The 12,202-nt window shown below is 41.1% G+C and overlaps 1 protein-coding gene across 1 annotated transcript in view; it reads right to left on the reverse strand.

Annotated features, from left to right (window-relative positions):
• The window catches only part of NCKAP1L (NCK-associated protein 1-like), a 46,809-nt gene extending 35,056 nt beyond the window's left edge, over nt 1–11,753 (reverse strand). The window contains exons 1-9 of the mRNA XM_005869112.2: nt 11,571–11,753; nt 10,408–10,518; nt 9,086–9,178; nt 6,761–6,817; nt 5,735–5,877; nt 4,468–4,558; nt 4,241–4,378; nt 3,290–3,338; nt 3,036–3,192 (exon numbers count right to left, since the gene is read on the reverse strand). Coding sequence (XP_005869174.1) covers nt 3,036–3,192; nt 3,290–3,338; nt 4,241–4,378; nt 4,468–4,558; nt 5,735–5,877; nt 6,761–6,817; nt 9,086–9,178; nt 10,408–10,518; nt 11,571–11,672 — 941 coding nt within the window. The 5' untranslated portion in view covers nt 11,673–11,753. The remainder of the gene's footprint in view (nt 1–3,035; nt 3,193–3,289; nt 3,339–4,240; nt 4,379–4,467; nt 4,559–5,734; nt 5,878–6,760; nt 6,818–9,085; nt 9,179–10,407; nt 10,519–11,570) is intronic.
• Between the last annotated feature and the right edge of the window lie 449 nt (nt 11,754–12,202).

The following is a 12,202-nucleotide window of genomic DNA, read 5'->3' on the forward strand; positions in this document are numbered from 1 at the left end:
CTTAGGCCCACTCCCCAAGGGGAGCAGGGAGCAGGTAGTAGGACATCCCCTAGGGCTCCCAGTATGTGATAGGGGGCAAGCTGGGCTGAGGGAACCCCCTCCCCAGTGCACAAATTTTTGTGCAACGGGCCCCTAGTATATGTATAAAAGCCTAATATGCAAATTGTCCCCTCGGAAGTTCGACTGGGAAACCAGGAGTTCAATTGCTCACTATGATGTGTGCTGACCACCAGGGGGCAGTGCGAAATGAAGGAAGGCCCTAGCTAGCAGCCAGAAGACCCCAATCGGCCCTGATCACCTGCCAGGCCTAGGGACCCTACCCATGCATGAATTTCATGCACCGGTTTATACATAAACACAAGCATCTGGAGGAAATACACCAAACTATTTCGAGAGATGAGATTGTAGCCAACTTCCACTTTGTATTCTTTACATTTCTGGATGTTCATTTTGCAACTATAATGTATAATGAAGGCATTTTACCCCTCCCCTAATCCCACACCTCCTCCTCATTATAGCTCTCCCTTTGCAATCAAACTTCTTGAAAGTTACTTATTAAATTCCTTATCTCTCATTTGCTCCTATACTTGCTGTAACCCAGTTTTGAACCTCACCACTCAACTGAATTTGTCCATAAGAAGAACGCTAAGATCATCTTTATATACAGCCAAATCCAATAAACATTTTTCAGTCTTCACTTTATTTGACTTCTCAACATCATCTAACATAGATAACCAGTCCTTCTGTCTTATAATGTCTTCTCTTGACTTCTGCTTTCCCTCTTCTCAACATCACACTGATTTCTCTGCCTCCACTGGCCCTTACATATCAATATCCCCAGAGATCTGTCCAAGTCACTTCTCACTCTACGTGTTCTCCTTGAGTAATCTCACCTACTCCTATGGCTTTGAACACCATTTTACCAATCTTTATCTGAATCCAGATCTCACTCCTAAATTCCAGAGCCACAACATAAATGGTCTAAAATGCATCTACAGACACTTCAAATACAACCTGCTCAAAACTGAATTCACAATCTTTCCCCCACAAAATTGCTTTTATTCACATGTTCTTTATCTTAAGGAATATCAAGTATCTATACCAGAAATCCTGACTTCATCCTCAAATCCTACTAATTTACTTAATTAATCTCTGTTGCTACTTTTGCCCTCTAGTTTTCTTCCCTGAAGCCAGAGTGATTTCTTCTAAAATACAAATATGGTCATGTCACTACCTTGTTTGAAATCATTCAATGACTCCCTATCCTTTTTAGGACAGGTTCAAACTCTGTGACAGGACATACAAAGTCAGAAATCATCTCTCTCTCTCTCTCTCTCTCTCTCTCTCTCCCTCCCTCCCTCCCTGTCTTCCTCCCTCTCTCTCTCTCTTAATCCTCACCTGAGGATATGTTTTCTTTGATTTTGTGAGAGAGAGAGCAGAAGGGAAAGAGAGAGAAACATCGATATGAGAGAAAAATATCAATCAGTTGCCCCCCATAGGCACCCCAACTGGGGATAAAACCATAAACTAGGTATGTGCCCTGACCAGGAATCAAACCTGCAACCTTTTGGTGTATGGGATGATGCTCCAACCAACCGAGCCACCCGGCCAGGGCTAAATCAGTCTCTTGACATCCATACCTTTGTAACCCAGCTGCCCACGCACTGAGCTACATGTATTTCTTAGAACTTGATATGCTCCCTCTTGCCTCAAAATCTTGGTAGTTTCTCTGCCTAGAATATCTTTCTCTGCCTGGAGCAACTCCCTGCCTTTACACACACACACACACACACACACACACACACACACACACACACACACCACTTCACCTGTTTAACTCTTCAGGTCTATCTGTCTCTAGGATTTTCTGGATCCTCCAAAGCCAGTTTAGGTGTCCTTCTAAATGCTTCTATTGTACTTTGTATTCATACATCATAAGCCCTTACTACAGTGGTTCTCAACCTGTGGGTCGCGACCCCTTTGGGGGTCGAACGACCCTTTCACAGGGGTCGCCTAAGACCATCAGAAAACACATATATAATTACATATTGTTTTTGTGATTAATCTCTATGCTTTAATTATGTTCAATTTGTAACAATGAAAATACATCCTGCATATCAGATATTTACATTACGATTCATAACAGTAGCAAAATTACAGTTATGAAGTAGCAACAAAAATAATTTTATGGTTGGGGGTCACCACAACATGAGGAACTGTATTAAAGGGTCATGGCATTAAGAAGGTTGAGAACCACTGCCTTACTATATCACAACAATTTGTCTATTTTTCATCAATTTGTAATCTCCTTAAGAGCAGAGATTCTGTCTTTTTTAATTTAATAAGCACATATATAGCACTTACAATGTACCAGGCAATTTTCTATGTGCTTTATAAGTAGCAATTATTTCATTCCTTATAACAACCCTATGAGGTAAGTCACAAGGAAGTACTATTATTATTTCCATTTTATAGATGAGGACATTGAGGTATGGCAAGGAGAAGTAACTTGCCCAAGATCACAAAGCCAGTAAATCATAGCGCAGTGATGGCGAACCTATGACACACGTGTCAGAGGTGACACGCGAACTCATTTTTTTGGTTGATTTTTCTTTGTTAAATGGCATTTAAATATATAAAATAAATAGCAAAAATATATATCTTTGTTTTACTATGGTTGAAAATATCAAAAAAATTCTATATGTGACACGGTACCAGAGTTAAGTTAGGGTTTTTCAAAATGCTGACACGCTGAGCTCAAAAGGTTCGCCATCACTGTGACATAGAGCTAAAATTCAAACCCACGTAGCCTATTTCCAGAGTCGATCTTCTTAACCTCTATGCTATCTTAGTAATTAACGTATCCCTAAAATTCAGTGAAGTGACTATTAAATAGCAGGTATTCAATAAGTATTTTTTCAATAATTAGAATTAAACCTTACCACCCATAACTCAGGACACTTGTGGAGACTGAAAAGCATGTGAGCAGGGGCTAAAAGTCCCAAAAGAAGATGAGTTTGGTTGTCAGGTCTCACCCTTTAAAACTGCTAAACAGGTCCTCGGTGACCTTGTGCACCTGTAGCACTTCATCCCGGATGAGGGTGATGTACAGGGAGCCCTGCAGACACAGCTTCCACAGCTTCTGGCACTGGCTATTGGCGTTGAGGCACCCATGACAAAGAAGAAACCCAACTGCAGGTGGGTAAAACAGTGCAGAGGAAGATTTCAGAGCTTGCTATCCATGTAACATGCTGCTGTATCTCCTCCCACCTAATCCCACAAAATTTACTGATAATCCAGCGCTCCATCACTTCCACAGACAGGTATTCACAGGCCATCTGCGGGAAGAGAAGCAGAGGTAGTCAAGCAGTTATTTAACTTGGTCTTCCCATAAGGATTAATGCAGTCAAGCTAAAATGTGAGTACCAAAACCAACTTTTATTTCACCAGACTGGATCACAGCACTCTAATAAGCCAATAGCTAGGAAACCTGCCAAGAACTTGCTGTGTCTGAATTAGCAGGGTTAATCATGGAAGTGAAGTAAGCAGGGAAAATATAGTTGAGAAAAAGAAAAGGAGCTTGGGATAGAAGTCAGGACAAACAAAAGGTTTAACATAACTTCTCTTTAACAGTTCAAATATTTTTAATAACAGGAGAGCAAGACTCAAAACCTTCTCATGATTTCTTCCTCCTTTGGATTCTTTTACCATGTAAAGTATAAATCATTCATTTGGCACTTCTCATTCATCTTGTGCAGTAAGTTGTATTTTTATGACTACCTGTCATATCTTTCCTACTAGACAATAAGTTCTTTGAAGCAAGGACATTGGGCCCACAGTAGTCAAATAAAAACATTTGTTAAATAATTTATGCCTATGCTCAAGTTCCTACTGGGTTGAATAGGTGCCTAATGACTCAGTTTCATCCATCCATTCATTCATTCATTCATTCTGTGAATATTTACTAAATTGCTTCTATGGGCAGACACATACTAATCCTGGTCCAAACAAATGATCCAACCCAATCACGATTTTTTTTAAGCTACAAGAGGTGGTCAATTTAGAGGATTTTTTTTTTAGAGGATTTTTTTTTAAGCTACAGGAGGTGATCAACTTAGAGGATGTCCTAGAAGAGGGCTAAAGTACTCTTAGGGCTGATATTTCCTGAAGGAAACACCCTCTACAGAGATGGCCTTGGCAGAGAGAACGCCTCCACTGACAAGAGGAAAGGAGAACTTACTGTGTCTGAAGTAGCAGGGTTAATCATGGCAGGGGGGCTGCTGATGAGACTTAAAAGCTGGGCACTGCGCCACTGCTCAGCTCCCTGGTTCCTTCTAGCGAAGAGGAAGTGCAAAGAGAGGAGGGCACCACTCACAGCCTGTGGGGGAAAACAAATGAATCCTTAATGTCAACAATGGAGAAAATATATTTCTGCCTGAGGAATTCTCTACTCTTTCGGGAACTTGCCTTTGTGTGAGGCCCAAACTCCTCTGTCAGCTTCTTCAGAGGGTGATCATACTCCAAGACCATCTGACTTAGACGGGGGAAGCTGGGGTCACTGAAAGAAAACAGAGGAAAGAGGAGTTTCGGGCCTCCCTTAACCATGACATAAACTCTCATGTTTGATATAGGATAAAGACACGTGCATAGGCTGACTGGCATTCTCCACCACCTCCAAAGAAATACATACTAAAAACTTTGAATTACATATATGAAAGATCCACTCCAGGCTCAGCTATATTAAGCTATGATTAGGTAGAACTACATATTTTTGGGCAGATCCATGAAAATGCCTTCCATATAAGCACCCAAAATAAGGTTGGAGACATGATAAGTACTCTATAAATTTATGTCAATTAGTTGTAAATCAAGTAACATATCTGGACCCAAATCTGTATATAACCCAAAAGGATACAGACACATTCGGCATATGCCTAGGTATTCATGTAGACACATGGAAACACACACCGTGCATAGAACAATGTGCCACAGGCTACTCTGATCCCTCTGGTCTTCATTTTTCAGTCCTTAAATACTTTTATTTGAACTAACGGAGGAGCACAGAATTGCAGATATTCCAAAATCCATTTCTATTTTGCTTCAAATGTATTATCTATCATACAGTGCTTACTTCTAATGGCTTTACCTTGCTAATATTATTCCAATCAATACTACAAAAAAATTTTTTCTTTGACTTTTACAATAGCCTGAAGAGAAGGGAAGCCAGCATAGGATTAAAAATTGATCAGAGCCTGACCTGTGTGGCTAAGTGGTTGACCAACTGACCTATGAAACAGGAGGTCATGGGTCAATTCCTGGTCAGGGCACATGCCCAGGTTGCAGGCTCAATCCCCAGTGTAGGGCATGCAGGAGGCAGCCGATCAATGATTCTTTCTCATTATTGATGTTTCTATCTCTCTCTCCCTCTCTCTTCCTTTCTGAAATCAATAAAAATATGTATTAAAAAATTTCTTTTTAAAAAAATTTTTTAACTGATCAGAAACAATGAAAACTGGTTAACCCACTCCCAGATTTTTAAGAGTTAACTACATGTAAAAGTGCACTTGTTGGTATGTGCACTTATAAGTATTCTAAGTTGCCTGATTTTACCTGGGTCATCACATAGATTACAAGTTCTCATATGAGGAAGCATGGCATCATTTCCTTTGTGTCCACCCCCTACCTCATAGCACCATGTATGAGATTCTTCACCATCTATATCCCCTTAGCTCACCTATGCCCGTGCAGCATCTCATGGGCACAGTTGTACACACCAATTAGTAACCGTCGATCCTCAATCCGTGACAGAAGCAAAATAACTGAGGTGTAAGTCACGATCAAGTCCAGATAACTTCGAGTGAAGTCAAAGTTGAGACTCTATAAGACACATAGGAACCCAAGAAGAGAAAGGCCAACTATTCCAGACAGTGCCAAATAAACTCTCAAAGGATCTATTCAGAAGGAGGAATTCACAGGACTAAAAAGTCAAGAGAAAATTGGAATAAGTCAGGGGCCAAAAGTGAGATCAGGATACAAGAAGGCCAGGAAATAAGGTAAATTTAGAGGTTGGAGGAAGTGGAATAAGGACTTCCTCCAACCTCTAAATTAAACTGTCTGTGTAATTTCTATATTAAATAAATCACATTGCTAATCTGCTTCACATGTAAACACACTTTAACTTCAGCACTTTTTATGAAAGAACTATAGTCCTGGAATGAATAGCTATTCATTCATTACATAGTATACTATATACAGGGGTGGACAAAAGTAGGTTTATAGTTGTAATACAAATAAATAATACAATAATTAATAAATAATAATACAAGAATAAACTCTGGCCAGGCGGTGTGGCTCAGTGGTTAAGTGTCGACCTATGAATGAGGAGGTCATGGTTCAATTCCCGATCGGGGCACATGCAGGCTCCATCCCCAGTGTGGAGCATGCAGGAGGCAGCCGATCGATGTTTCTCTCACACCATTGATGTTTCTATCTCTCTCTCCCTCTCCTTTCCTCTCTGAAATCAATGAAAATATATATTTAAAAAAGAATAAACTGTGTTTCACATACTCACAACTATAAACCTATTTTGCCCACTTTTGTATATACATTATGTTATATATATTATATATTATATATTATATATTATATATTATATATTATATAGTTCTGGAGGAATAGCTATTCCTCTACTCCTTCCCACTTCACACAGTCCCAACTGAGACATTTTCTGTAGATAAATGAGAATTGCACAGAATCTTACAATATCAAAATGGCACTGGCAGGCATCCATGGTGTTGAGAAGTTCATATACATGATCCTGAGGGTAGAATTGGAGATGAGAATGAGTAAAGAATAAAGAGAGTATGACTTCTACTACCAGAATTTGAAGGGAAGTGTTCTCTCCCTTATAAGTCTTAGGAAACCACTGAGTAACATAAGAAAGGCATAGCTGAATAGAGGGAGTTCCTCCCCAGTAAGTTGTCAGTGGGCCCCTGTAGGGCTTTAGCCTGCCAAATGCCATATTTCCACAGACACAAGTCACATATACTCTTCCTGATCTTATCATCCCAGTGCTTCCAGCATTCTTTCCACTACCTCTACCAATGTCTACCTCCTCCTTAATCACTACTCTTAATTCCAAGATTAATAAGCTCTGACCTGACCCTCCTTCAGACCTTACAGTTTTTCATGTCCCCACTTCCCTCTTTATTATGTGATCTGATCAATGGCCTGAATTATCTCCCTAGGGTAGACACAGGTCATGAGGCAGAGTCCCATGCTATGGTACTATCTGAAGAAATACTATAATACTATCCCAGGTTGTGGGCTCAATCCCCAGTGTGGAGCATGCAAGAGGCAGATGATCAATGATTTTCTCTCATCATTGATGTTTCTAACTCTCTCCCTCTCTTCCTTTCTGAAATCAATAAAAATATTTTTTAAGTATTTGAAACACATCAATTTGCCTTTCAAAAATATTGTACTCAATAATGTTTAGTTTGTTTACATTGGCAAAAATAATACATGCTCATGGTTTAAAGTTCAAATAAAATATCACTCGTGTAGTATTGCTACCAAACACTGCTAACAATCAGACAAATCCAAATTGAGGGGTATTCTCAAAAATAACTAGTCTGGCCGAAACCGGTTTGGCTCAGTGGACAGAGCGTCGGCCTGCGGACTGAAAGGTCCCGGGTTCGATTCCCGTCAAGGGCATGTACCTGGGTTGCGGGCACATCCCCAGTAGGAGATGTGCAGGAGGCGGCTGATCGATGTTTCTCTCTCATCGATGTTTCTAACTCTCTATCTCTCTCCCTTCCTCTCTGTAAAAAATCAATAAAATATATTTTAAAAAAAAATAACTAGTCTGGACTCTTCAAAAAGGTCAGTGTCAAGAAAGACCAAAAAAATGTCTGGGAACTATTCTAGATTAAAAACTAAAGAGACATACCCTTGGTGGGTGGCTCAGTTTTTTAGAGCATCAACATATGCACCATCCCATGCACTGAAGGGTCATGGGCTCAATTCCCGCTCAGGGCACATACCTAGGTTGCAGGTTTGATCCCCAGTTGGGGCACATGTGAGAGGCAACCTATATATGTTTCTCTCTCACATCGATGTTTCTCTCTCACACTATCTGTCACTCTCTCTCCCCCTCTCCCTTCCTCTCTCTCTCTAGAATCAATGAAAAACATCTTCCAGTGAGGATTAAAAGAAAACAAACTAAAGAGACATAACAACTAAAATCAGTGTATGATCCCTAAACAACTAGAGCAGCGGTTCTCAACCTGTGGGTCGCGACCCCTTTGGCGGTCAAACGACCCTTTCACAGGGGTCGCCTAAGACCATCCTGCATATCAGATATTTACATTATGATTCATAACAGTAGCAACATTACAATTATGAAGTAGCAACGAAAATAATTTTATGGTTGGGTCACAACATGAGGAACTGTATTTAAAGGGCCAGAAGGTTGAGAACCACTGAACTAGAGGTATGTGAATATGGGCTATATATTAACTAATAATATTGTAGAAATTTTACACTTCCTGAGTATGATCATTGTATTTGGGTTATGTAAGAAAATATCTCATCCTTACCAGCTGTATGCTAAAATATTTAGGAAGGAAAGGTCATGATGTCTGCAATTAACTCAATGGTTCAGGAAAAAAATGAAGATAAGCAAACATTGCAAAATACTAACAATTAGGAAATCCAGGAGAAGTATATTTGTAATAAAATATTGGGGAATAATACTTTAAAATTTTTAACTCAAATAATACAAAATGTAAATTTTAAAAAATTAATTATTTTTAGTTTAATGTATAATATTCCAAATCGTTCCTACGTATATACTAACACTATGTGTAGTGTATAAGCTTAGTATCTTTTAAAATAAAAATATAATTGTATCATACACTATTCTGTAACTCACGCTCATTTAATAACTTAGATACCCTTCCATATTAGTACATCTTATTTTTTAAAGAAATCGTATTAAGCAACATAAATGAACATTTATTAAAGAAGGAATAGCCTCAGAAAAACAATGCCCACCCTGAGACCTGAGTTAAAGGGAGCTCACCCGAAACTCCATGACATCCACAAATGACTGGTAGTAGTTGGTGAGTAATCTAATTATCTCAGTTTTTTCCCGATGTACTGGTCCTAAATGTTGCTGAGAGAAATACAAAACAAATTGTTTTTTAAAGTAAGAAGACAAGTATTCAAAGTAACCCAAGAAGAATAGGCGTTATACCTAAAACATTCTTGAAGAGACTTGAAATACACTGACAAAGGAACTTGAGAAATCTCCAACTCTCTGAGGGTCTTTAAACAGAGGAGATTTTTTACCTAGGAGGTAGGATAGTTGCATGTGATTCTGACTAAATATAGAGTGCTAAGTGAGAGGAAAATTCAAGGCCCCTAGAGGTTTATCAAAGTCAAAAGAAGCAGAATGAGAAGATGCTACAAGTGAGATGATAAGAAATCTAGTGCTAACATTCATAAGGGATATCCCACCAGATGCATAATCTATACTAATAATAGAGGAATATGCAAATTGTCCAGGACGCCATCACAGTAGCAGTAAAAGACCAAACAGCAGGCTGCATGGGGCGACAAGGCCAGCAAGGAGGTTAGTGAGGAATGACCAAATGACTGAACAGCAGGCTGTGTGAGGCAACCAGGTTGGCAGAGGGGTTAGTGAGGGACGACCAAACGACTGAACAGCAGGCTGTGTGGGGCAACCCAGGCCAGCAGGGGGGCAGTTGGGGGTGACCAGGCAGGCAGGGGGACAGTTCGGGGTGACCAGGCCAGTGGAGGAGGGGAGTAGTTCTGGGCAACCAGACCAGCAGAAGGCAGTTGGGGGCAACCAGGCCAGCAGGGGGGGGGGCAGTTAGGGGCGATCAGGCAAGCAGGCAGGTGAGAAGTTAGGAGCCAGCAGTCCCAGATTATGAGAGGGATGTCAGACTGCCTGTTTAGACCCGATCCCCGGCAGTCGGACATCCCCCGAGGGGTCCCGATTGGAGAGGGTGCAGGCTTGGCTGAGGGCCCCCCCACACACACACAAATTTCATGCACCAGGCCTTTAGTTCTAAGATAATTTACAAGGAAACACTGAGTGGGAAACAGGAACAACAATAAAATATATGCACCCTGCTGAGTTGGTAGAGCTGTCTTCCTCTACAAAAACGGTGTTCTCATGAATTTTGCGATGGAGACAGAGGCAATGCTTTGCTCCAACTTACCCTGGGAAAATTCTATCTTTCTCAGAATTCTCAAGACTACAATAACCTGAAGCCCTGTGATTGAGCCTAGGAAAACTAAAAGAAGACTATGCTATCTCCTGCCATCCAGGCATAGAGTTATTTCAGAGAAAGGAGAGAAGAGGAATCGCATTCTCACCGTGCTGTTTCGGACATCTATGTTGGGAAATTTCTTGTTGATGTACTTGAGAGATGATTCCATGGACTTTTCCAGTAAGAAAGGTGGCTTGGATTTGGGGTCTGAACAAGTCTGCACAGAAAAACCACACTATATTTCAACCCTTTCCACTGCCCCCCATAAACATATCTCTTCCTTCATCATTCATTCTCACAAAAATCTCTCTTAGGAAAAGGAAATCTGGGGATTCATTATAAAAGCTTAAGAGTAGGTCAGGAACAAGTTAAAGGACATTAAGCCAACTATCAGAAGAGCTAAATAACCTGGCATCTTGTCTTGCTGTGTAAAGTTTAATGTCTGCTTGGCCCCAGCACAAAGAGGAAGCTCTCTCCACCCTTCAGCTGAAGCCGGAAGGAGTGAGAAAAGCAGCTGCTCAGGAGTTAGACTTTGCAGGAGACCCAGTGTCACTATTATGTCCACTGTATAAGTAAACCATCCCAAAGGGCTATGAAAGAAGACGTGGGGACAGAAACCATGTTCCTGGTGATTTGCTTCATTTTAAAAATGCACATAAGTTCCCTCCCCAGGTCCACTATTCTCTCTTCGAGAAACTCCCCACTCCCACCCGTCTTTATCTCTTTACTTCCCTTGCCGCCAGCTTCTCTTGATGCCACAGTTCCTATCCTAAACACACAAATATGCAACCACAGCAAGAGCTGTCTCAGACCCTAAGTACCTCAGAAAACAACTACTCTTTCTGTTCTAATGTAAATATCACAACAATTTTTCCCCCTTTTGGGGAAGTACTTCTTGAGATGTTTTTGCTGAGACCCAACTTTGGATATCTTCAGAGGGTGAAGGGTCAGCAATAAACAATACAACCCAGAATTTTAGACCCCAGACTGTTACCCAAGTGACTTATAACACAATTATTTACCACACCACCCCTACCCCATACCCAGCAGAAAACAAACACTCTCAGTGGGGTGAGAATCATACCTAGAAAGGGGAAGCCCTGAAAAAAGCCTCCCTGTCTGCTTCGACTCTATATAATCCGAGTGACTGAAGGCCAGTTAAGCCAGCGGGAAAGAGAAGAAAGTCTAACCACTGGATCTGCTGGCCTTCGAGTTCCCAGCCCTACTACGGCTAGAATAATTAGTGCTAGTCCAGTTGCTCATGCTTACCTTCTTGATGTTATACATACGAATGAGAACCCCCTGACCACGATCATTCAGGATAGTGAGCTTTTCTGCTAATTTATGCTGGTAGGCAGAGGTCAAAGACATGATGGCCACCGAGAGAGCGGAACATGGGACAGCAATGCCTGATCTCCCCAGATACTTTCAGCTTGGGTGGTGACACCCTCTGGGGGAAGGCACCCAGCCCTTTTGGTGTGCTGGTCTTCCTGTTGCCTCTATGATTGGCTCATGGGTAAAAGCAGTCAGTGCGGCTCATAGGCCCTCAGAACCCTCTTGTGCTTCCTCTTTCACATTCAGCAGGGGAGACTTCCTCTTTCTAGCTGTGCAGCTAAGGCTGTGAAATGGGTGGAGGCAGGGGAAAGAGACAGGCTTTCAAGGCTCTTCAAAGTCTGGCATCAACCTTTCGGCCTTACTCCTCCACTAGTGTCCCATATAAAGCTCTATATCAGACAAACAAATATTGACCACTCCACTCCCATACACCTTTATATTTCCTTTTTTTATATCCCCATCAAGAATGCCTCTGTGATTCTCTTCTGAACCCTAGGCCCATCCATCCTTTAGGGCCCAGATTAAGTCCCAATTCCTCTTAATTATCCCATCCAATGTCAAATCTT

Source organism: Myotis brandtii, unplaced genomic scaffold (genome assembly GCF_000412655.1).
Source record: "Myotis brandtii unplaced genomic scaffold, ASM41265v1 scaffold29, whole genome shotgun sequence".
NCBI classification, from domain to species: Eukaryota; Metazoa; Chordata; class Mammalia; order Chiroptera; family Vespertilionidae; genus Myotis; species Myotis brandtii.